General features: G+C 43.8%; 1 protein-coding gene across 1 annotated transcript in view; it reads right to left on the reverse strand.

Annotated features, from left to right (window-relative positions):
* Nucleotides 1-2,169: 2,169 nt before the first annotated feature.
* The window catches only part of LOC139754155 (secreted frizzled-related protein 3-like), a 47,543-nt gene continuing 22,941 nt past the window's right edge, over nucleotides 2,170-26,771 (reverse strand). Inside the window, exons 2-9 of the mRNA XM_071671312.1 lie at nucleotides 14,174-14,585; nucleotides 13,597-13,846; nucleotides 12,735-12,764; nucleotides 11,376-11,474; nucleotides 9,518-9,683; nucleotides 8,490-8,595; nucleotides 6,240-6,465; nucleotides 2,170-5,339 (exon numbers count right to left, since the gene is read on the reverse strand). Of these exons, the coding sequence (XP_071527413.1) occupies nucleotides 6,241-6,465; nucleotides 8,490-8,595; nucleotides 9,518-9,683; nucleotides 11,376-11,474; nucleotides 12,735-12,764; nucleotides 13,597-13,846; nucleotides 14,174-14,404 (1,107 nt within the window). The 5' untranslated portion in view covers nucleotides 14,405-14,585 and the 3' untranslated portion in view covers nucleotides 2,170-5,339; nucleotide 6,240. The remainder of the gene's footprint in view (nucleotides 5,340-6,239; nucleotides 6,466-8,489; nucleotides 8,596-9,517; nucleotides 9,684-11,375; nucleotides 11,475-12,734; nucleotides 12,765-13,596; nucleotides 13,847-14,173; nucleotides 14,586-26,771) is intronic.

Here is a 26,771-nt window from a genome sequence, read left to right on the forward strand (position 1 = left end):
CAGCCAGATCAATGACCAGACTCGCAAACTCTCCTGTTGCGATCACTGAGCTCTCTACGGTAATCTGGTGTCTACCGTGAAATTCCGTGTTTTGCGCTGTGTGTAAGTTTAAGGAATAAATACGTCGGCGGCCTTGAAATCGACTCTTCTTCAAACAAATCTAGATTGGTGTTCCTTGCGAATGATGCCCAATCTGTTATCTTAAATTTTGGCGCTGATTTAAGGTGTATTGGAATGGCCCATGTGCTCAGCCAATTTTCTCTTTTGAATAAAGAGATTTTCAGGGGATATCTCGCGCACTTTGGCGGTGGCACCTTTGTGGATGGCTCGGATTCCACCGCGTTCGTTGTTGTAATGTTCACTGTTGTTGTTATACTTTCCAATTAGGTGAAATATGACTTGTCGTCTTCCTCTCCTGTTTATTTTTCACTGACGTGGTTAGAGACCAAAGTTTTGGCGTAGTGTGGTTTGTTGTAATCAGGAACGTCGGTGTTGTCTGTTACAGGGAGAGGGTCAGTCTGGCAACCGCAAAGTTTTTCTTTTTTGTGTGTATCTTTGAAGAAAGTTTGCGTACGGCTTAGGTGTCATGTAGGACGTCAAAACTCACCCCTTTGCTTCTACATAGGAAATGTATTCATTTATATTCATCGTGAAGATTTCCCATTCCTACGCATATAAATGGTATTTGCACAAAAAAATGCAATAACCTAACTGACAGTTACGCACTTATCGGTCTCTGGTTGCAGTCAGCCTTATGACCTTCTTACGCACATATACGACAACGGGGAGGAGTACGACCGGTTGTTTCCCCCCGTGTCCCTGCCTCTGGGACTTAACAATGGAGCAAATTATTGGATATACGTGATCATACGGAGCGCCTGTCGTATCCCACCAACACTTTACCAGGTACCGAAGCTCATTCGAATGTCAAAACGGGTGGCCGTATTTTCTCGCTTGTTAACGAAGCACGTGAAAGCGTTGGGCACTAATTATAGCCTCTTCTGCCAGTATTAGCACGATCGTAACTATCCTCCATGAATGTGAGATCCTTGCCAAAGGTGACTCCCTTGCATGAATTCATGTTATCAGAGATAGTAGCAAAAACTCCGTCTGAGTGAAAAAAAAAGAAGTTATATTCAGGTCTTTAGACTTGAAGAGGCGTCTGAACTTTGACAAAATTACCATTTCTATGCTTCCTAACTTTTTCCAACCTTTTCACGGTATTCATACGTTACGTATCATAAAGGAGTCGATGAATCTCGTGGAGGAGGATCCTGTTGCATATAGGATTACGAATTAAGTATTGGCAGGTCGAATGTTCAGCAGTGGTCGGTGATCTCCCATTACCCAGCCCATATTAACGGGGCTGGGTTGCAGTCCTTTGTGTTTAGAATCGCTAAACCCATTAGAAAAAATATACATATGGTACATATTGCTGGAAATAGACAAATGGCATGATTAAAGATTCCTTGATAAGCCACATGTACCAAGCTAGGCTACTTTCGTACGCGGATAATTGATGGGGATACTATTCTGTCAACGTTAGTGCATCATAATTGCGTTTACCTCAGGTTACTTAAGGAAGGAGTGCAAAAGCGGCGGAGATAGCGTGTGGGTAGAGCAGAGTATCAAAGAGTTCCATCATTGCATAGAAAATGGGTTATTTAAACTTTAAGCCCATTGGCTGCCGTCAATATCGTTACAACATACAAGACCACAAACACTCGGTAGGACGTTAGATCCTTCATTACATACACAGTTGGTTGATTTATTTGAGCCTCCTGACTGCCAGGGTCATTACTGCCATAAACATCAAGTTATAAACAACCTTTGAACACCTTCAGATGTTCAAGATAACCTGGCATCCATAAACGTAGACAATACGTATATTATGGCTCTTTGTTCATAACCTAGTCTGCATTTGCAGTTCAAATACCGAGGCGCAGGAGACGTGTTGGTGGTCACACGTCGGCAGACTGAACGCTGCCATATCATCTACACACTTTTTGTACAATTTACGGCTTTACGGTTTTGTAAATTAAAAGGATTTAATTATGAAATCACACCATGGATAAAAACTACGTTGTGGTTGCATTATCCAAGAAGTCGTTGCTAATATCAGCACATCAAACAAAAACTGTACTGTAGTAGGATAATGAAAAAACCGGATCAAATGTAATCCCTAATTGGACTATTTATTCTGATTAAATGGGTTCATATGGAGACGGGGGCGCAAATTAGACCCCAGAATCAACTACCTCCGAAGAGGGCCAGCCCAGAATGTTTTATATATTTTCTTTCATCCAGTGGTCGTCTTTTGCTCCTTGAACAAATAAACCAGAATCCGTAAAGTAAATATACATAGAAAAATATACAGTATAAGATAAATATCCCCTCAGTGCTAAATAAGGTTGATGATCCTTGATGCTGCTGCCATCACCAGCAAATGTCACCAGTGCTTTTTAACTAACACCCTGTCGTTCTTGCGTCTCGCTACTCTTATCCAGCGGCGTACTGGAGGAGCAGGGATGATAATGGGAAAGTCCAATCTTTCTTAAATGTCATCAGGACAGACTGGGGGGCTCTAAAAACGAGATAAAATTTTCTTAGATCATTCCAGGCCACGGTTATTTGGGGATTCCCCAGAACTACTCCCCGTTCCAAATATGTAAAGAAAATATTGGCTCCAGAGCCCTAAAATTACGCCACAGCTCTCGGTAAAAGCATATGATTATTGGAACCTTCTTTGCGTAATTATAACAACATATGTGGGGTCTTGCTTATTAACATCCTGCATGAAGACAGTGAAAGCTATCTTTGCCTGATGTTATTTTGACCTGTACTGTGCAGGTGCGCTACATCCAGTCATAATTCTGACCGGATTCATCAGAACTGACTTGTCCCCTCTCGGTAGTCGAGAGCGGGTGACACACGAACAGGGGTAAACGTTAAGGCTTTTTCAGCAGCACGGAAAGCACGTAAGATGAGATAAGAGGCAGAAGCCACGGAATGAGAAATAATAATAATGATGATAGAAATACTCATAATATCAAGGGCCCGTAGTTAAGTTAGGCATACATCTTGGGGACTCGGCAGTGTATTGTCTGGTTGACGTTTGTCTTCCGCATGCACATCATCTTCACCCACGCACCCACCACTGCATATACATGTAAGAGACAAATACATCCTGAACCACATTTAAGAGCCTTAAAAATTACGAATCCTTCTCATGGGCCACCGTCTGTAAGTCACATTCAGTAATTACCTTTACACTCAACTGATATTACGTAATTAAAGCAAAGACTAAATAATGAAAGCACGTTATTATAAAACATCTAGATTAAAAAAAAAAAAGACAGACAGGATGCGCTTTGAATATGTAAATTTAAACAAATGATTTGCGTATCACCTGAGACAACACACACTTTAAATCAACATATTTAAACGGCGATCATCACCCGAGACAACACACATTTTAAATTGACATATTGAAACAGCGATTCAACTTGTCTGCACATAAAAATAGCCCTTATGCACGTAGTCAATAATCACGTAACCATTCAGGCCACATTAGCGAGTGGCATAACGGAAGATCAGCTAGCTTTTGAATGATTTGGAAAGCCTTGCATGTGTGAAAAAGCTAAATAGATTTCATAAACAAAAGAGAGCAAACTTCATTCCTGACTAGCCTGACTGGATCTCGACATTGAATGTTCACCACTAGCATAATCATGTTAACGACTGTAGTTTATTCTTCATTTGGCTTTCTTAAGTGACGTTATTTAGACAATTCACGGGAACTCGATGTTTTGCTTACTACCGGAGCGCACATACCACCGTTATGTCACCCGCCTTTCCTAGCAGCGTCTGTTGCTACGGTGATATCGACTTTAAAAGCACCAAGGGCCATTGCTAGAATTACATGTTATTTTATTACGTATAACGCCACACACCCCCATCTTCTACTAGTCCTTTTACGTTTTATTTACACCACACAAGGTCCCTTTATAACCATGGTCGCACAGTATCACAGTTGGAGCGTATAACGCGGCAACATTTTATCACAGCTCACAGTTAGTTATCAAGCAAACACAAACGATTCTGAGGTTTTCCAGTCGGTCTATTAAATTGTTCTTAAACTTTACCTACTATTCCCCCCTCCCCCCTCTTTCTCTCCTGTATTTTCAAAATCTGATTTTGTTAACCTTGATCGTCTTGTGTTATATACACTTAGAAATGATGTATAATACATTTATAAGGAAGAATTCAATCTCGGCAATTATCATCGCCACTGCATGAAGGAGCTAAGAATATATTTCATCATTGTTACGAAGACCTAAAGCACATTATAAAAATGAGGCAGTGTTTTACAGTGGCACTGCAAATTGCTATCCACATCTTATATAAGCAAGCAAGCACAGCGGTCAGAGTTCCCTGGGATCATTCCACCTCAGTCAAACACACACTTTCCTTGCTTTCCCTCTGAAGGTTAGCAATAAAAGGGACAGATCGCGTCGCCTTTAGTTCTTTAGATGTGTTTGCTGTATGAGTTGCTTCAACAATCAGCTATTTTCTGTTTCCCTACGATTTACATTCGTAATTCAAAACAAAATCAAAATACAGAGAGAAACAGTCAAAAGTATTCATCAATTCCTGTACATTGTGGAACGACTTCAACATTTTAGTTACATCACTGTTTTTCGTGGTGGGCAAAGCAAAGTTTTCAGAACAGTAATCAATAAAGATGGAAATCATACTTAAGTAAAGCTAAATCCAGTTAGTTCAAGTTGCACAGCAGGTCAAGGTTATTTTTTTTTCCAATAATATGTAGTCAAAGGAGTTGGTCATCACAAGCAGTTCTGGTACCTATTGTCCTTTGCTTAACTCTCCTCCGAGGGTACTCCAGCTCTTTTCTGTGGCAAGCCTACGGACTTTATCCTTCAGCACTGTTCAGTAAGGCAACCCATAATTCCCTGTGGCAAACGTCTGCCCATTTCCTTTCCTTTCCATGGTTCATCCACCCTATCCAGAGTTACTCTGGGGAGGTCTTCTGTCTTCTGCATCTAAGTCGACCAAGTAACTCCTCGGAGTGGCCGAACTGTGTACATCCAGGATGTCAAACCTCTTTTGGAGGCTGCTAAAAGTCAGCAAACAAGCTGGTCAGCGACCTATCCGGATCCGTTGAACAACGTGACCTCCCGTTGGACTACCAGAACAATGCGTCAGTCTTCATCAAGCACCTCTCCGTGAGGCTTGCCGGAACTATACATCATCCTAGGATGACCATCCAAGTTTTTCTTCGGGTTGCCTCGACTCTGCTGCCGTCTTCTCTGTCTCCTCTGGGAAAGGAAAATCAGTCAGCTGAGCAATTAGACAGAAAACCATAGACGCTGCGTCTATGAAAGCATTAAATGTCACGTGAATAGATGAATGGTGTTTCCACAGAAGTGTGAAGTGGGTGAATCTACCACACATGCCTACTTAGTAAATATGAGGTGTTCATTCTTCAACAAAAGTGAGACATATAGATGAACAAACGTGGAGATAATTTATGTAGTGAAAAATGTATATATACAAATATTCGTGTTGCTTTTCCAGTGGTGTAAATGACTAACTGTTAATTGAAAGGCTGACGTACAACTTACCCTCGCTACAGGACAGAGCAGTGCTGCCCTGATGGGTAATTTATTTTTCATAATTTGTCGTCGTTTTATAGAACTTTCAGCCACAGAGTATCACAAATCACTTTATATCAAACATGAAAGTAAAATAGAAAAAAATGCAATATATAATTGAAAATTCAAGATATAACCGTGATCTTAGGGTCAAAAATGAATATAATTCATACGTCTTTCTGTAATTGTTCTAACACGAATGCTGTTAAACTGTCTAGGTTTAGATAATGTTAAATTTTCTCCCTTGCAGAATCACCCACTGCTAACGGTTGACAAAGCAGTTTCATTATTTTCCCTAGAATTTCAAAATCGAACAAAAGTATTTCTTTTATCTTAACCTCGTCAACTCTGGGATAACCTACCTTCATTCCTATCAAGTACTTATTGTCTGATTAGATATTGTCAGGGATGTCTTATGTGACGTGATTCCCGAGCCATATGGGCGAGTTTAACTAATCTGAAGGTCATTCTGGTTGCAAATATCGGAGAGATCATCCCTTGGTATCGCCGTGAGCCAGACCCTCGAAGCTTGAATTCTAACTAAAATGACCTGCGTTTCCGTACCTTAGCTAGCTTCTTGCCTCACTCCATTCTGCTTCCTCCTCCTCCGTCGGTTCCTTCTCCTCTTCTGTTTTCTATTTTTCCTCCCGCGTTGGTTCTTCTTCCTCTTCCTCCTCCTCCTCCTTCTCCTCCACTTCTCGCTGCTACCCACCTGGATTCCTAGGGGTCGTACGGAGGGCGTGGTGGTAGTGACGGCTCCTGGGCGCGGTGTGGTGACGCCGTCCCACTTCTGCCGCCCGCCCGGCACCAAGATAGCAGACAGTGATTAAGGATATAAACATAAGTGTCTCGCTGGTCAGATGTAAGAACTAACTGTGGGAAATATGTAGAGGTCGTGAGTTATGTTTGACAACAGTGAGAAATACGTGTCCATTGGGGAAAATAACTTCCAACCATTTGAAACAGGAGTAAACTGGGTGAAATACCTACCTGGTGTTAGAAATATGCATTAACTCTACGATATGACCGTTCACAAGAAAATATGTACCACTTATGAAAAAAAATGAATTAAGTGAAACTTTAAATCACGGGTCAAGTAGAGCTGAGTGCTGCGACAGCTCCACTGTAGGGAATTCTGATGCCCGAGGGTAAGCTAAGGTGTCTAATCGTGTCTAATCATTCCCTTAACTCGTGACGGACAGGAATCCAACCCTCACCCTCCCATAAAACGTTGATCACTACCACCCAAGAAAATCCCCAACCATACTGGATACCACATACGACGTGCACACGACATTCAGACTACACAACACAAACATCGATACAAAATGTGATAAACAAACTAAACGACTTACTAGCACCAGTTCGGACGGGAAAAAAGAATCCCTCGCTACTCTTCACAAACAGTTCGTTCGCTCCGTCCTAAATTATGCTCACCTACGTGGTCGTCCACTTCGTCAAAATCAAAGATATAATAAACCATAGCGAAAGACCACTTAGAGCAGTTACTTAACATCCACAGACATTCACCACCGGCATAACTAAGCAAAAAATATTTCTCATACAGCTAAATATGTTCGATACTTAATATTTTTGCAACAGCACCAAATCCTCCCCCTCCATAGCACTCCATAACCAGCCACTAGCCCTCGAGTACAAATAGAATTATCTTTGGATCACACCTCGACAGCCTACATTTAACATTCCCCCTTCACCAACAAACACGACACGGACAAAACATATACACATTGAAAAACCCGAAGGGCACTATTGGATCAGCTTTCCATCCTAAAATTAATTCCCATTTAACCAAAAATACACCTAACTGAAAATACACTCACCAGACTTGTACGTGTTAGGCTTCCCTCCTCTGCGTTCTTTGCACCAACCCAACTCTCTCACAATACAAATACCGATTCAACATAATATCGCGAGACCCCCAACCCCATCGTACCCAAGATGAAACTTCCACGCAGAAGACACTGAACACTTATGTACATCTCGATCGTCCTGTGGCTCTACCTACAATAACACTCGCACACACCACACACACACACACACACACACACATCACAGTTCTTGACCTGTGTTCCCGCTCTGTGGACGAAATCGCTTCCTGAGCGCTGCGGGAGTACTATAAGAGATCGTAAGGAGGGAAGGTGAAGGTATACAGATGATACACTTATTACGACTGGTAAGGGGAAGGGTATACATTTATTGCCCATTATGAGAATTACGGTTCCAATATGTCCAGAATTATCGATTACTGATGAACGATTATGATTGTGGCTTTTGTGGCAATACAAGTATTTCATAATTATGTGAGCAAATACGAAATTAACTGAAACAGTAACTTACGTTTTCTTTTTGCCGAAATCTTGCGTTGTTCCGATGAATTTTGTGAGAAATACTTCCCATGCTGACCACTCATTTTTACCTCATTAGTCACCACCACCTCTCATAATCGCCACCCACTCTCACCTCTCATATCACTCATCTCTCAGGTTCATCCTGGATCCTCACCTTGTGACCAATACCTACCATCACCCTTCATGTTTATCACTCACTATCATCTCTCATATTCAGTACTCACCATCACCACTTCCTCCTTCCATCCTTGTCTGCCATTCACCATCACTACTCATCATTACGGTCATCATCACCATCCACTATCATCACTCACTCACTTCATGATCACCTCTTCCCCACAGTCACTGTAATCAGTCACTTTCCTGCCAGCAAGAATCACCACCACCACCCGACTCGCCACCCGACTCACCAACCGACTCACCACTCGACTCACCACCTCCATACCTGTATTTTCCTGACGTATTTCCTCTTGTATGGTACAGCAATGCTTCCGTCCAGATACAGGAGTCGGTTGTTGGCGAAGTCCTCCCAACCCAGGAGGAGGTACTCTCTGTTGGAAGGAGGTAGTTAGGGGTGTGTTGGAGTGGGGGAGGTAGGCGTAGTAACTGTCTGTTGAGGAGCAGCGTAGGGCGTAGTTGCTGTCTGTTGTAGAGGGGGTGGCGTAGTTAGTGTCTGTTATGGGGGGGTAGGCGTAGTCTGGGTCTGTTAGGAGGGGGTGTAAGTGTGGAGGAGCGTAGGCGTTTTTAGTGTCTTGTGGGACAGGCATGGTTAGTTTTTGTTTGGGGGGGAAGGGTGAGAAGCTTGTGAGCAGTATATTTGATTACCGGTCAAAATCTAAGAATATTATTAATTACTCCTATTTTCTTACTCCTAAATGTGAGATTCTAATCATCTTCTCAACTATCCATGATCCCCATATCATAAGAGAAACACTGGACTGTGTGCGAGCTATATGATAGAACTAGGGCCTACATCGTAGCCTTACCTACGTCCGCACTGATCTACACTGCACTTCAGTTATATTGGTAGTGTTCTCACTCGTTTGCATCCTAATGAGCGCGGATATCGGGCGAGGGTGATCACCCACTATCCAACGCTGGTGCCATAACCCTAAGTTAACTTAACACTGGGTAAAATGAGGTTAAGATGGGTTATCTTTAATGAAGGCTGCTGGCATAATGTTTGGTTTAGATGTCAGAAATTATGAGGTCTGGTTAGTATGATTAAATGAAACAGTAATATAACATTTTGTTACAACTTCCGTTAGCTTTGGCTAGGTTTGTTGGCTCAGACGAGAGAGAGAGAGAGAGAGAGAGAGAGAGAGAGAGAGAGAGAGAGAGAGAGAGAGAGAGAGAGAGAGATGCAGACCCTGCCCCTGAGAACAAAAGGGATCATCGTCAAACAATGAACCCCCTCACCAACAGCTCTCTCGTCATAAGCGAGACACACACCCCTGTCAGTGAGGAACTTACTCATTGAGGACGAGGGGCGGGCAGGCGCAGGATCTGTTGGTCCAGAGGTGGGCGTCGAAGCCGTCGCTCAGTTGCACCTGTCCCATCCGTACCACCTTCCTCACTGCCACTGTCACCAGCGTCAGCTCACCGAAGGTGTCCACGCTCTTCACCGTCCCGCGCAGCGCTGAGGAACATGCTGCTGTCAGTATAAGGCTTGATACTTTAACCTACTCAGATATGCTGGTGTCAGCGAGCAGTGCCACAGAAGCTGTGGCGTCCGGAAGCGGCCTTAGGTGTTGCACAGTGTCGAAGACTTCATCAAGATGGTACAGTAGTAGTAAAGAGAACACCCCATATCAGCTAGGAGTGTTTTCATCAATACTTTATGAAGTAGGCAAGACAGCGTATGGTAAACCAGATGAAACTGATAATCGTTACTGAAATATAGCGAAACAAGAGAGCTGAGGTAAGATACTAAGAGTTCAGAATAAAAGAACCAAATTCAGAATATAACAATTTGGGTCGTGCAGCTGAGGATTCCACCTCGGATTCGATGAGGAGTTGATTCCAGTCTTGAGATGCTTCAAGGATTCAGTTGGGCTGGTGGCAAGAGGCGGGTGGCTGGTCGGCCAGGCCACACCCTGACTTGGGTCACACGTCCCTCACCAACTCTGGCACACGCGATCTCATAGATGTGAAGGTAACATTGGAATGGAGATTAAGCTACCAGATACAAAGACACACCATCTTTGCATGTTACGAGGAAAGCCATGTTGTCATGTGTGTATTCTCGTGACTTGGGTATTTGCTGAGGAATATGTGTGACAGGTCAGGAACCCAAGAATGCTTTAGCAAGCTTCATTATGTAAGGGTAGAAGTGTCAAGACATTAGGAGTGAGGATAAGAGGCCAAGAGATGCAACACAGCTCATGACCATCAAAATGTAAAAGAATCAGAAGTACTCAACACAGTTTTCTGGAAATCAAAAGGAGCACAACACATGTCATTAATGAATAGTGCTTAGTGAGCGAGACTGGATCCTCAGACGGACCAGCGAGCCACGAGAGGTAAATGGCAAAGTTCTGCATATAGGTGGAACTGCAGTGAAAACAAAACTTGTGTGGAAGAGGAAGCTAGTGTATCTTTCCGTTGTAATTCATGGTACCCTTAAATTCTACCCAAGTCCGACTCTTTAGAACATTCATTTACAACAGTTTTAAGCACTGGTCACTGCGAGTTAGCAAAAGTTGTCATTCCTGATTGCGTGGGACAAAACTAAATATGTGGGGAAGCATCTGTCTTTATCAGGTGTACTTGGCTGAGGAAGTGCTTTGAGTGTGTGTTTGTACCTAGTTGTAGGAAGGCGCCTGGGTATGAGGGTGTACTTGGATCTGTTTTGTACCGGGCTGAGGAGGTGCCTGGGTCTCTGATTGTATCTAGGATTGTGGTTGAGGAGGAGACTGGGTCTGTGGTTGTATCTGGGATTGTGGTTGTACCTAGTTGAGGAGGAGACTGGGTCTGTGGTTGTATCTGGTATTGTGGTTGTACCTAGTTGAGGAGGAGACTGGGTCTGTGGTTGTATCTGCGATTGTGGTTGTACCTAGTTCAGGAGGCGACTGGGTCTGTGGTTGTATCTGCGATTGTGGTTGTACCTAGTTGAGGAGGAGACTGGGTCTGTGGTTGTATCTGGTATTGTGGTTGTACCTAGTTGAGGAGGAGACTGGGTCTGTGGTTGTATCCGGGATTGTGGTTGTACCTAGTTCAGGAGGAGACTGGGCCTGTTGGTTGTATGTGGTCCGTCAAGGGTACGTCTGTGAGAGAGTTCTCAAGCAAGTGGCGCAGAAGGCAACAAGGAACAAGATTCATGTAGACGTACCGTAATCAAAACGTCGCCTCTTATACACTCGTTCCTGCAGCAGACGTGGCTTGCGACACTCGCAGGGTGCTGGTAACGTGGGCGTGGTGGACACGTCGGCTGGTTGTGAAGACGTGAGCGTGGCGGTGGACACGTAGGCATGGTGGACACGGAGGCAAGGCAGAAACATGGGAGGGGGGAGGAAAAATGAGAATACGTTCAATCATCAGCGTCGGGCTAGGATGAGGGTATGAATAATGGAAGACTGAAGTATCGTCACGACCACATCATGGTTCGTCTACTGTACCTCCACGCACTCTCACCTGAAGTCTTGCTGATGGACAGTGTCTACTGGTCCTTGGCGATAGGACTCTGAGAGTCATACGCGCTCCCCAGGAAAGGCATGTTTAAGTACAGTAACCTTATATATATATATATATATATATATATATATATATATATATATATATATATATATATATATATATATATATATATATACTAATGTGTGTGTATGATTACTATTTGTGCATTACAGGGATAGAGTTTTAAATTCGTGTTGCCCTGTCTCTTAGCCTTGTATATACGTACCGTGTCTTCACTCTGTACGTAATTGTTATGAATATTATTTATGATTGTTAAGTGTCTGTGACGGAGAGAGAGTTTTATACTCATGTTGCCCCAGCTCATAACCTTGTACATATACCATATTTGCATTTCTATGTATGTATGCACATACACCCTTGCGTAAGCTCTGTGCTCACTTATCGAGCAACCCCGAGGGGAGGATGAGTATCTAGGGTGGGTGTGGGCTGACTGCCATGCCCAGTATTGGAACCCGTGCGGGTCCGACCCCGATCTGGCCCATACTGACTCATCGTCAGTAACGCTACCCACTACACTACAGAGGCCAGCGTGTAAAGCACAGTTTCTTGAATTCATGCCGCTATTCGACAGAAACTGTACAGCTTAGAATGTCACAGAACTAGGGAAAGGGGAGGTGTCATAATAGTAACCAGTTACTTAATTACATATGAGCTTAAGATCAAGGTGGGGCTGGCTACTTCTACGCTTAGGATGAGCACATGAGTGAGGTAAATCTACACAGTGCAGGAAGTTTTGCAGAACAATTTCTACAGTTTATACATCATGCATTTGGTGGTGACTGGTTGAACATTATGTGACGAAAAGGTAGGCGTTGGTAGAGTTGTAATGATATTTTGGTTGACGCGCATTATGTATTTAATGGTGAACATTAAGTACCTAGATGAATAGTTTTGTGTTGGTTAAGTTACAGTTATACAGCAGTGTGTGTGTGTGTGTGTGTGTGTGTGTGTGTGTGGGTGGGTGGGTGGGTGTAGATAAATATGAGTGTCTTACCTTCCTCCTGAGGGGGCTGTGGCGTGACATCTGCAAGGGAAAAGAGAGAAATAACTTAATTGTGTATTTCTGACTCAACAATTCGGCTACACCAGTCCCCCCCCCAAACCCCACCCCCTCATCTACACCTACAGTACGTTCACAGTTTGATGAATCTTCAACACTCCTCCCACAAACCATCTGACCCTACTGACGGAGACACCTCATGCTCCGTTGAGTTACAGGAACACTTTGTGTACCCTATAATGTGCAGCCACTCAGTCACAGACACCCATGACATGCCACACTCCCTCTACCCCCAACTTTATGATCTTTCCGTCTTGTCACCTCAGCGATATACCGAGCGCATGTGTGTAGCGCCAAATTTAGTTGTAAGAAATACATCATATGACGGTAATATGACTTGATTATCATCGTGAAGCATCATTGTCTGAATTATTGATGTCTGATGTTCTGGTATACACTCAGTACTTACTCCCTGAACACTGATTGCCACCTGAACTTGTATAAACTAGTTTTTTTTTTTTTATCTTTTATCTGATTATCATTATCCACGATGTTCGCCCTGTATCAGAGATCAGGTTTGTGTTCTTAAACTAAGATTAATCATTAGTCCTCTGAGCCACTGTAGTTTTGTACTAACATCTGTTATTGTTTAACTTAGTGTCTACAAAATATTCTCGTGACCTGTAGTATGGGTGTGTTTTCGTACGTTTATTCTACACAAAGGGAGGGTACTAGTGAGTGAGTGGTGGTGCGCGTTGACTTACCTATCCTAGGGTGTGTGTGTGTGTGTGTGTGTGTGTGCTGCTTGGGTTCAGAGGACCTCCCTCCCCCTGACTAGGACGAGCAATGATCTGACCCGAGGATATGATGGCCTGTGGGGTGATGCAGACGCCGCGGTCGTACACCGGCAGGTTCTCACACTGCAGGTTGGAAGGCCACGGGATCTTGTAGTTGGCCAGCAGAGGTTCGCACCCGAGCCGAGCTGCCTCACACACACTCCTGCAGGGCGGGATGGCCTCACTCACGAACCCCACGGTACAGATGGGCGCGTACATAGAGCACAGGAAGAACTCCAGCTGGTCCGAGCACTTAGTCAGACCCAGAAGCTGTTTGTGAAGGGAGAGAATGGAAAAAGATGAAGCCCATGATCTGCCTGGTGTGGCAGACATAGACATACAAAGTCCTAGATCTATACCATCAATATGCTGACAACTCTCTCTACCACGAATAATCTTGCAAGCACAAAGACTCATTACAGTTGGTGATTATGTATATACGAGAGTAGCAGCCTGTCTTGCATTCCCAAAGACTCATTACAGTTTGTAATTATGTATATACGAGAGTAGCAGCCTGTCTTGCATTCACAAAGACTCATTACAGTTGGTAATTATGTATATACGAGACTAGCAGCCTAGTTGACGGGTGATACCTACGTCAAATTGTCCCATGGCAAGCTGAGCGTTCTCCTGTGTCGAGTGATGCAGCAAATTGGGCAGCCGAGTGCGGTTGTAAGGCATGTTCTGACACATAGGGATTTTGATGTCCTCACATTCAGGCCCAAACTGACCCTGGACCATTCCTACCAGGCTAACAGCCCACGCCACCGACGCGAAGCCGAAGATCCGGACGGAGGGTGAGAGAGAGACTGGGGTCGCCATCTTCATCTGAGACACGGCGGGTTTTCCTCAGACACGTCTCAGGGTCGGGTTCTCTTAGGTGAAGAGGGACGCGAGTTCTGGTTTCCTCAGCGGGAAAGAGCGAGCCATGATGGTGGGTCGTCCGTCAGAGGGTCTGGGCCGAATGGCTCTGCATCGTGATGCACACACACACCCTCGTCGTCCAAACCTGTGGACGTGGATACAAAGGGCAACGTTAACAGCAGCGTGGTATTCTTACTTCACAGGACCTGTGGAGGAAATAATAAACATATTAACAAAAGGCTTGGTTGTCATACTAATCATCATATTGAGTCCTCGATGTTCAGTAAGGGTGAGAAAACTGGTTTGATCGTCTGTTTTTTTTCTGTGAGACCTTGATGATACATTCGCAGCAGCATTGCTGGTTGTGTTAGATAAAAGCAAGTCTCCTGGTTTGCCACTGTGACAAGAGTTTTACTGCCAGACAATCAGGATGTAGCTCGAGTCTAATGTCTTGAGTATGACCACTACTGAAGGGGTTTTTTCAGATCCCCAGAAGCGGGATGAAGGAACCTTCAGACAAGCATGATGACCGATAGTGATCAACATTGGGACGAAATATCCCGGAAATGTTAATCGTATTTCCATCAGATCACGTAGCTAAGAGGCATGATGGGGGCTAGGACAAAAGGAATATAAGAATTACATCATCGGTAACGCACATAGCTAAATGGGTCTTCCCTTATTCGTCTAAGACAGGGAGGCATGCGCATTCGATCCCCATTAAGACAGTCTCACACACCTTGTCCCTTAGAATGATTTCGTACGGAAGAAATGGTCACGGCAGAGGGTGACGTCGCTGATTACAACAAGTCGTTATACACAGGTGGTAACGATACGCGGATGGCTGTTAGTGGTCTTCTTAGTGGTCTTCTTACACGGTTGATCACTAGAGCCTCGGAGTGGTAACCTGAAGACATGAGGCCGTTCATTGGAACGTTGCAGAGCAACTGTTCATTTACATCGAGGTGGTCTATGCCTTATTGTTGACATTTCCTGGTGGGTACCGACTGTGTCTGGTCGGAGGTGTCATTCTCCACGATTCTATGGAAATTCCAGCAGGCTGGCGCCTCGCTAACTGACCACTTGCAGTGAATACCTTACCCAGCCACAAGACCTTTGGCGAACACATAAGTTAGCGCATACATGAAGCACTAAATATACTAGATACTGGCTAATCACTTGGACTTAGGCAAACGTTCACTGTACTTATAAGCTCAAAATAAGAACTTGACACCATTCTACCAGCAGCTTCACTCGTCAAGGCAAAGTGATTGCTATCGTACGTGTTCTCTGGAGTGTTTGCTTGCTTACTTGGCCTAGTTTGAGGCGTCAGGAGAGAATGTGTTAGGCCGAAGTGAAAGTAGGTGATCACTGTTGACACCACGATGGAAAGGAAGTCCAAGTGGACGGCAGGGAGAGAGAGAGAGAGAGAGAGAGAGAGAGAGAGAGAGAGAGAGAGAGAGAGAGAGAGAGAGAGAGAGAGAATGTGCTGATAGGAAGGTTTGCTGTCAGCAGTTGCCTCACAGGAGACCAGGTTTAACAAACACTTGAGCACGATGGTATGACCTTAAAATATAAGGGTCAGGTCAAAGTCCAGGACCTCACACCCAAGGGTCGTACCGCCCATGCTTAAGGGTTCTTGTGTTGCTCAAAGGTCGTACCGCTGTGCTCAAGAACACACCAAGCCGCTCTAGCTCATAAGCCCTCTAAGCTTAAAGTTACTGTGAGTTACTTACATCCAAGTGGGCTTTCATGAATGGAAACTTACTCGGGGAGGATGACTTGGTTTCCCCTCCTTTGTAAAGAGGAAATGGTTTCCCATTTATAAGAAACGAAGAATGAGGCGAGTTCTTCATGAGTGATGCCACAGTGTAAGGCCTCCCCGCTGGCCGCCTCTGACCCCAGCACCCTCCACCACTGGTTGGCCCCACGTCTTGAGACTACGACAAAAAATAATGAATAAAGAAAGTGTAGATGATAGTCAGCCGATTGAAAGACAGGGCTGTGACTTTGCTCCCAAGGTTATGAACCAATTTTCAAGGCCATGAGCCAGCCAACTTCCAAGGCCATGGGCCTTCTGCAAGGGCCATTAGCCAACATCCAAGGCTATAAGCATAATATTAAGGCTATGAGCCAACTCCCAAGGCCATAAGCTAACTACCAAGGCTATGAACAAACTTTCAAGGCCATGAGCCAACTTTCTAGGCCATAAACCGAGTCTGCTTTTGTTTACAGGTCATCCGATATCATCAAAATCGTCAGTGTTGAACGAGGTGATGGACTCGCTCCGTGATAACTGTCCAGTTTCTTTCCTCTCCTTTTTTTTCCCCCCATTACTGAGATCTCAATACGCCACAGGTAGTGATCCGAACGTTTTCTGACGATCCGTTGACCATACCAACACACTCACCCCAGGTGCACTCAACGCGGCACACTCATGGCGACGCATTCACATCCTCGTATTGACTTCAGTGCTATCCCAGCAGTTCACGACGTGTGCACCTTACTTGGACGCACTCACCGCTGTGACAGCTGCCACCACAAGTCAACACGCCAGGATGCACCCAATGAACACTTAAGGCACTCACCACCACAATGCTCTTAAGCACATCGACCACACATAACTCACCACACGACCTATTACTGCATCGTGGTCACCTTACACTACTCACCATTTCAGACTTCAACAAATGATAATAAACAGCTAACCTGGAGCGACCTGATCGAACAGACTGAGCAGCTGTGGTGGCGACCTGATGGGACCTGGTCTGGCATAGTGAGGTGTGGCGAGGACCTGTTGGGACCTGGTCTGGCATAGTGAGGTGTGGTGAGGACCTGTTAGGACATGGTTTGGCATAGTGAGGTGTGGTGAGGACCTGTTAGGACATGGTCTGGCATAGTGAGATGTGGTGGGGACCTGATGGGACCTGGTCTGGCATAGTGAGGTGTAGTGAGGACCTGTTGGGACCTGGTCTGGCATAGTGAGATGTGGTGAGGACCTGTTGGGACCTGGTCTGGCATAGTGAGGTGTGGTGGGGACCTGATGGGACCTGGTGTGGCATAGTGAGGTGTGGTGAAGACCTGTTGGGACCTGGTCTGGCATAGTGAGGTGTGGTGGGGACCTGATGGGACCTGGTGTGGCATAGTGAGTTGTAGTGAGGACCTGTTGGGACCTGGTCTGGCATAGTGAGGTGTGGTGAGGACTTGTTGGGACCTGGTCTGGCATAGTGAGGTATGGTAAAGACCTGTTGGGACCTGGTCTTGCAGAGTAAGCAGCTGTGTTGAGGACCTGGTGGGACCTGATCTAGTACAGTGAGAAGGTCATGGTGAGGACCTGTTGGGACCTTGTTCACACATACACACACACACACACACACACACACACACACACACACACACACACACACACACACACACACACACACACCCTAAGCGCCTCCCCCGTCCCTCAAGCAAAGCTGGGCCGTCGCCTCTGTGTGGTGCGTGATGACCAAGACATCAGCACAACCCTCACGGTATATCTGCCTTGTAAGGAGCCGTATCTGATTCCTAATGGCGGCTCGTGTGTGCAGAGGTATACGATAAAACAAAACCGGATCTTCATGTTCTACGGCAGTTCGCCCCATGTTCACGACGGATCTTTGGGATGCAAGAGGTCATCAGAAGGTAGAATAAAGTATATATATATATATATATATATGTCTATAGAGGTACAGTATCTCCATGACCTATCCAGGGAATCTTAACGCTTGACGCCAGGAAACATCAAAGTCAAGAGGACGATACAATTCGGAAAGAGCCACAAGTCATTAGGGTGAGGAACGCGGCGTGCATACACAATGAGGCTGACGGTGTCTGGGGCTGACGAGTGTGTGTGTGTGTGTGTGTGTGTGTGTGTGTGTGTGTGTGTGTGTGTGTGCATCCCCGGCCAAGCAAGCATGAAAACCTCTTCCTCGCACAGCTAATGACGAACATAATGACCCGGGTATAGACGACCCTCCCAGCCTCCCATCGTCACCAGGTGCTGAAGCGGTAACTTTAAGGGCAGGAAGCCAACTGAACGCACATCAGGAGAGGAACCACATTATGGACAAGGAATTTCACACCAGGGGGAAGGATCGACCCACCTGGGTGGTATGAGGCGAGTATTAGAAGAGCTAGGTCCTCACCAAACGCAGGTCCCCATTTTACAAAGCCCATTCTCTTTGTGGAGCAGTACGTCACATGCGACGGACATCCACCCTCTACACAGCAGGGATAGGACACCATGCAACAGGGGTACTGTGTCTCTCACTAGGGGGGACGGATGGCCACGACCCCCTCACACCAGGGGCAGGGAGACCAGCTAGATCATATATCTTATAATTGTTCATTAAACAGACTCTGTCAAATTACACCACCAGCAACATACACAGTTCATTGACTCGTTAACTACGACCTTCTGACCCCTGGATATGATGACCTGACTGAGCTCTGACATGACCCTTTAGAGGAATGACATTACTATATTGACTAGGATGACCCCAGTCCAAAACGACGGTGTGACCTGTTACATGTACAGTATCAGTCCTACGCTGACCCTTGGCTATGACATGTCTCAATACCAAAATCTATAGTGACTTTCCCTCTGCAGGAACACATCCGGTGTCTTTTTTTTTTTTTTTGGTTGAAGGCTCCAATCACGGACAAAAATATAGAGAGAACTATAAGAGGGAAAAAAGAAAAGACAAGGGAAAGCAGTTACAAAGTTTGGAGGAAGTGAAAAACCCTGTCTTTGAAAATGTGTCAGGTCACAGTTATTGGGAAAGATGACATGAGAAGGTAGAGAGCCTCAAAGCTACGAGGTGCGGGGAAAGAAAAAGCTATCAAAACGGCCCACCCTTGACCAGCCAACGGCTGCACAGCAATCATGCGACGCTGCACCCTGCCGAGCATCGCACGGTCTTCACGGACGTAGAGGCACACACGCAGCCAGCTCTCGGGAACAAAAACCAAAGCAATACCTACAGAAGAGGGAAAGTGAGCCAACACCGCAGCGCTGGGCATGAATGCATCCTATATCCGCAGGAATACATCCTGTATTTTCAGGTATATATAATGTACCTGCAGTCACCTTGACAGTGTACACCTCGATGTACATAAACAATGAATTCCCCATTTTTGGATGAGAATCACGAGACAGAAGCTCGTCTTGGGTACGTACATGGCTTCCATACGTACCAGAGCAATATCGAACCGGTTTTGGGGTGGAACCGACTGGGAACCGATGCATCATGCATCGTGCAGCCCTGAGTGGTCGTGTGTGGGAGGTGTGGAGGAGCGGGGTTGAGGGGGAGGGAGGGGGCTCACTAAGCGGTGGGATGCCTTGAATGGTCGTGTGTGGGAGCCGGCGGGGGTCACATCAGAGGGCGGAAGGCCCTAAGGGACGGGGAGCCTCATTAGAGGGCTTGAGAAGGAAGGGGCAGTGTGAAATGCCTCCTAGTGGAGGGTATCGAGTGTCAGGGTCTCTCCCTATCACCCTGGTTAGTAGGGAGTGTGGCCGGGGTAGTAAGGGTGTGGCTGAAGGCGAGGGAGGAAAGAGAGAGAAAAGGAGGGACAGCGAACAGGGATGAATGGAGAGACGGAGGAAATAATAAAAATAATAATAATAATAATAATAATAATAATAATAATAATAATAATAACAATAATAATGATAATAATAATAATGATATAATGTGGACCGTACTTACAAGGAAGGACTGCAAATGATTGGGAGAGATATAAGAGAACGCGGTAGGAGATCAAGAGGAAGGGGCAAGGGTAAGCTTTAGGGAGATTAAGAACCTGTTTTGGAAAGAAGTTAAATGCGGGCGAAAAACGAGAGCAAATGGGAACACCGATGAAGGGGGGAAATGGAGAAGTGGTAACAAGTAGTGATGAGGTGAGGAGGAAATGGAACGAATATTTTGAAGGACTGTTGAATGTGTTTAATGATAGGATGGCAGATGTAGTGTGTTTGGAGTCGGGGTGGTATGTGAAGTGGGAAAATCATGAAGATTATTTTGGTGAAGAGAGAAGAGGTGGTGAAAGCCTTGCGTAGGGAGAAATGTGACAAGACGGCTGGAGTGGATGGTGCTGCAGTTGAATTTCTTAACAAATGAGTGACTGTGTTGTTGATTGGTTAGTTAGGATTTTCATTGTATGTATGGATTATGGTGAGGTGCCTGAGGATTGGCGGAATGCACGTATGGTGCCATTGTATAAAGGCTTGTTGAGTGTCCTTGGTAAGCTGTATGAGAGATTAGTAACTTAGAGTGTGAGGGCATGTACAAAGCATCAAATTAGATAGGAAAAATGTGGTTTCAAAAATGGTAGAGGATGTGTGGATCAGGTGTTTGCTGGTGCGAGAAATACTCGGAGAAACAGAAGGATTTGAATGTGGCATTTATGGATCTGGAGAAAGCATATGATAGAGCTGACAGATGCCTTGCGGAAGGCCTTAAATATATATGGAGAGGGAGGAAAGCTGCTACAAGCAGAGAAGTTCATACTAAGGGTATAAGGCATGTGTACGAGTAGGAAGAGAGGATAGTGAATGGATTCAAGGATAGTGAATGGCTTCATGTGAAGGTTGGTGTGCGGTAAAAGCGTGTGACGTCACCAATGCTGTTTAATTTGTTTGTGGATGGAGTGGTGATGGAGGTAAATGCAATTCTCGGAGAGAGGGGCGAGTATGCAATTTGTAGGGTTATGAAAAGGGAGCTGTGGTTTTGGTGCACTACACATGACACGGCGATCAAATATGAAATAATATTAACAGTAACAATAATGCTAATAATAATAAATGTTTTTTAAACATTTTTCTTTTTTCTCTGCTTTACTGTTCACTGACGCAGTTTTTTTTTTTTTTTTTAGTTTCATAGCAGTTGTCGTCAATATATCGATTTCTCCTTCTTATCCAGTGTTGTCCCTAAGGGTTCTGTCTTATCACCGAACCCCTTTCCTCTCTCAATAAACTCTTCTTTTTCTTTAGATTTTAACCTTGCTCCCTCTTTTGCCGATGATTCCACTCTTCTACATACTTCACCTCACTTTCCCTCTCCTCCTGCCTCCATTAGTCGCTCATTTGCTTGCAGTGAACATTTCATCTTCCTTAATTCCAACCTCTGCACCATCTCGGAATGGGAAGGCCTTAACCTGGTTAAATTCCATGGTGAAAAAACAAACTACTACGACTTATCTCTCTTTATGTCTGACTTATTTCCCTGTAATCAAATTTTAAACCACTAAATTTCAACCCTGCAGTGACGTAAATGGCATAACCATATCCTTCAATCTATCCTGGTAACTCTACATGATGAACATCAGAAAACTTTTGCGTTGCTTTCCAAAAGCCGAGGATGTTGTGTGGCCCCATTATCAATTTTTCTTGCGAGAAGCTGTACCATATCTACAGTGGTTATACTCGCCCTGGTATGTTATACTGGCATATCTAAGGTAGCTCTTTTTCTTCTCTCTAAGCCAGAGTGGAATTGCAAGTGTTCCTCTCATTACCTGTCTTGCTGTCATCCCTCTTCAACCATTCGTATCTGTCCGCTGTGATTTTGCTGCTTGCTCTCTCTCTCTCTCTCTCTCTCTCTCTCTCTCTCTCTCTCTCTCTCTCTCTCTCTCTCTCTCTCTCTCTCTCTCTCTCTCTCTCTCTCCTGCAGATTACTGTTTCGACCACTGTTAATGCGTGTTCCAGTTTTTTGTACTTGAGTATCCTTTCATCCTCGATAGTCACAATCAGTGCAGTGCATCTGGCCATGCCATGTTGGGTGTTATGAGAAAAACAAAAATAACCAAAGGGGACTTCATTACTCCATCCCTAGCTGAGATGCATTCCTTTCTACTTTCCTTGCAAGTACACAAATCTGGGCAGGATTACTGAAAGTATCTTTTTCGAGATACATTACCCCATAAAATCTTTATAGTTTGTTATCGGTCTTCATAACCGTTCATATATATATATATATATATATATATATATATATATATATATATATATATATATATATATATATATATATTCCTATGAGTCCACAGGGAAAATGAAACACGATAAGTTCCCAAGTGCACTTTCGAGTAATAATTACATCATATATATATTTTTTTCTTTTTCTTTCAAACTATTCGCCATTTCTCGCATTAGCAAGGTAGCGTTAAGAACAGAGGACTGGGCCTCTGAGGGAATATCCTCACCTGGCCCCCTTCTCTGTTCCTTCTTTTGGAAAATTAAAAAAAAAAACAAGAGGGGAGGATTTCCAGCCCCCCGCTCCCTCCCCTTTTAGTCGCCTTCTACGACACGCAGGGAATACGTGGGAAGTATTTATATATATATATATATATATATATATATATATATATATATATATATATATATATATATATACACACACACACACACACACCAAATGCTATCGTTTGCAGCACGGTTATGGCTGAGTATGACTCTATCGAGAACTAGGGGTCATTCGGTAAAAACATACAACATAAAGTAATATATAAACTACGCTTCAAACCCTACTGTATTTAGATGCCGTCTGTATATCCGTGCGCACGTATATGTATCGGATTTAATGACTGTTAACTCCATGGGACAACTGTAGATCTCGAAGAACAATCTGCGAGAATATATGTTACACTCTCTCATCACCGCCTCCCCGACAATCATTTCTCTGAGTGATGTAGGCGACCGACCGACGTGGCTCGGGTGAATTCGTGCGTGCCGTGTCGGGGAGGGGAGTTCCCCCTGTACAGCGCGCGAGGTCATGCTTGAAAATTATCACCAAAAAATCTGGCAAAACTGGTAATTTCCTCCGACCGCTCGACCCTGACTTTGAAAAAAAAAAAGAAAAATAACCATAACGAAATTGTGTCTCCCCCTGAGAAAATGATTGTTAATGATTATATAAACAGATCTGGCCCCCTTTTTTTTTATGCAGGCTATCATAAATCATGTAGGAAATCATATTAATTTGCTTTTGTAAGTCTTCTTGCCCGTCATCCTCACGGGGACGGGTATGGCTATATACTCTTCCTCTGCCTAAAAAGTTACATCTAATGTATAACATTGATATCATTACAGATGATTATATTTGGGAAGTGTTGGCGTGTTTCGGCTTTACATAGCGTGGTCAGTACTAGTTATTACCCTTATTCTTAACCTAGTCTCAAAACCGGAGATCAGTAGATCGGAACTCATTAACAAGTTTAAATACGTCCCACACTAATCAACCCGAGGGGAAATAATAATGGTTCTAAGAAATAGAAATACGCGATTCAAATCCTATATATTTACTCGTTATGTTCAGCTGCATGTGTTCACAAATTTAAGATAATTACTTAATATATATATATATATATATATATATATATATATATATATATATATATATATATATATATATATATATATACAAATGGATTTGTATGTAGCATTTATGGATCTGGAGAAGGCATATGATAGAGTTGATAGAGATGCTCTGTGGAAGGTATTAAGAATATATGGTGTGGGAGGCAAGTTGTTAGAAGCAGTGAAAAGTTTTTATCAAGGATGTAAGGCATGTGTACGTGTAGGAAGAGAGGAAAGTGATTGGTTCTCAGTGAATGTAGGTTTGCGTTAGGGGTGTGTGATGTCTCCATGGTTGTTTAATTTGTTTATGGATGGGGTTGTTAGGGAGGTGAATGCAAGAGTTTTGGAAAGAGGGGCAAGTATGAAGTCTGTTGGGGATGAGAGAGCTTGGGAAGTGAGTCAGTTGTTGTTCGCTGATAATACAGCGCTGGTGGCTGATTCATGTGAGAAACTGCAGAAGCTGGTGACTGAGTTTGGTAAAGTGTGTGAAAGAAGAAAGTTAAGAGTAAATGTCAATAAGAGCAAGGTTATTAGGTACAGTAGGGTTGAGGGTCAAGTCAATTGGGAGGTGAGTTTGAATGGAGAAAAACTGGAGGAAGTGAAGTGCTTTAGATATCTGGGAGTGGATCTGGGAGCGGATGGAACCATGGAAGCGGAAGTGGATCATAGGGTGGGGGAGGGGGCGAAAATTCTGGGAGCCTTGAAGAATGTGTGGAAGTCGAGAACATTATCTCGGAAAGCAAAAATGGGTATGTTTGAAGGAATAGTGGTTCCAACAATGTTGTATGGTTGCGAGGCGTGGGCTATGGATAGAGTTGTGCGCAGGAGGACGGATGTGCTCGAAATGAGATGTTTGAGGACAATGTGTGGTGTGAGGTGGTTTGATCGAGTAAGTAACGTAAGGGTAAGAGAAATGTGTGGAAATAAAAAGAGCGTGGTTGAGAGAGCAGAAGAGGGTGTTTTGAAATGGTTTGGGCACATGGAGAGAATGAGTGAGGAAAGATTGACCAAGAGGATATATGTGTCGGAGGTGGAGGGAACGAGGAGAAGAGGGAGACCAAATTGGAGGTGGAAAGATGGAGTGAAAAAGATTTTGTGTGATCGGGGCCTGAACATGCAGGAGGGTGAAAGGAGGGCAAGGAATAGAGTGAATTGGAGCGATGTGGTATACCGGGGTTGACGTGCTGTCAGTGGATTGAATCGGGGCATGTGAAGCGTCTGGGGTAAACCATGGAAAGCTGTGTAGGTATGTATATTTGCGTGTGTGGACGTATGTATATACATGTGTATGGGGGTGGGTTGGGCCATTTCTTTCGTCTGTTTCCTTGCGCTACCTCGCAAACGCGGGAGACAGCGACAAAGCAAAAAAAAAAAAAAAAAAAATATATATATATATATATATATATATATATATATATATATATATATATATATATATATATATATATATATATATATATATATATACAAGAAAATCCAAATAGAGGATCGTGTTTTTCTTTTTTTCTTTTTTTGTGACTAGTTTAGTTCAGATTTAAAGGACAGTGTGATGAGGAGGTCCATTACCTTTTTCTGTGATCCATTTATTTTGTCTGAGGAAGAGATATCCAGGTTCATCAGATCATAGCTACTTGAAGAAACATTTATACCTCCCCTTATCATTCTTAGGGTTAATGACGCCACTACGATTTCGATATAAAGTTCTGAGCCTATTCTGTGATTCTGTTGTAAATCTAAATTTGCCAACTTGGCAAAAATCTAATATTTCAAGTTTTTCAGTCCATTTCTTTCTTTTAAAATCCTGAACAACGAAACCACGAACAGAGAATTCGGTTGCTGTTAATCGAGATGTTTGGTATAGAATGCAATGAAAGTGTTCTGTAAGGGGGACACGATGCGATTGGAGACGATGGTCCCGCTCGATGAATCGACTTAAGAGTTTAAAGTGGAGGAAAAAAAAGATAGCATCTATATACGTTTGGAAGTCCAATGTTTCACGGTGGACGTGAAATTATCATGTACATAGTTACCCCCATAGAACAGGCGGCAGAATCAATGATGCTAGGTTAAATCACCATTCTCTATAAATCCGAGGGTTTTCATTAAATTAATTAGTCGAAATGCAACTTTCAGACTTCCAATTACAATAATGAATAGTAACATAAAAAAATAATTCGGATCTGCTTTAGTGGAATACCATGTAAACAATGGGTTCTTTACCTTCAATATTCTTGCCCTTAACTCCTAGATAAATGAACTGTACTCAGGATCGATGGGAAGTGATTGATTATAATAAAATCAGCGAGATTAACTTGTCCAAAATATTTCAAAAGTCCGATGCTTTTAAATGTGTCTCGTTTGATGCTTTTAAATCTGTGTATCATGATTTCGGCTTAGAGAGAGAGAGCGAGAGAGAGAGAGAGAGAGAGAGAGAGAGAGAGAGAGAGAGAGAGAGAGAGAGAGAGAGGAGAGAGAGTGTGTGTGTGTGTGAAGGAGGTGTGCCGCAGAAGGACCTTGTGTTACTACCAAGTCATCATTGTCTCCACGGTTTATTTGCAGCTTCCTGCGTGACTGGATTGTCTAGCCGGGATCCTGTGCTACTGGATGCGGCTCACCCAAGCTTTTTAGTCCGATTCAAACCTCTGTCGGATATTTTTTTTGTCTAATGGGCTAAGCAAGTAATGTGGTTACTAGCCGGGTTATCCCATCTTTATTTCTTTCCCATTCCATCTGTAGTTTATATGTGTGTATATATATATATATATATATATATATATATATATATATATATATATATATATATATATATATATATATATTTCTTTTTTCTTTCATACTATTCGCCATTTCCCGCGTTAGAGAGGTAGCGTTAAGAACAGAGGACTGGGCCTTTGAGGGAATATCCTCATCTGGCCCCCTTCTCTGTTCCTCCTTTTGGAAAATTAAAAAAAAAAA

This window comes from Panulirus ornatus, chromosome 16 (assembly GCF_036320965.1).
Source record: "Panulirus ornatus isolate Po-2019 chromosome 16, ASM3632096v1, whole genome shotgun sequence".
Lineage (NCBI taxonomy): Eukaryota > Metazoa > Arthropoda > Malacostraca > Decapoda > Palinuridae > Panulirus > Panulirus ornatus.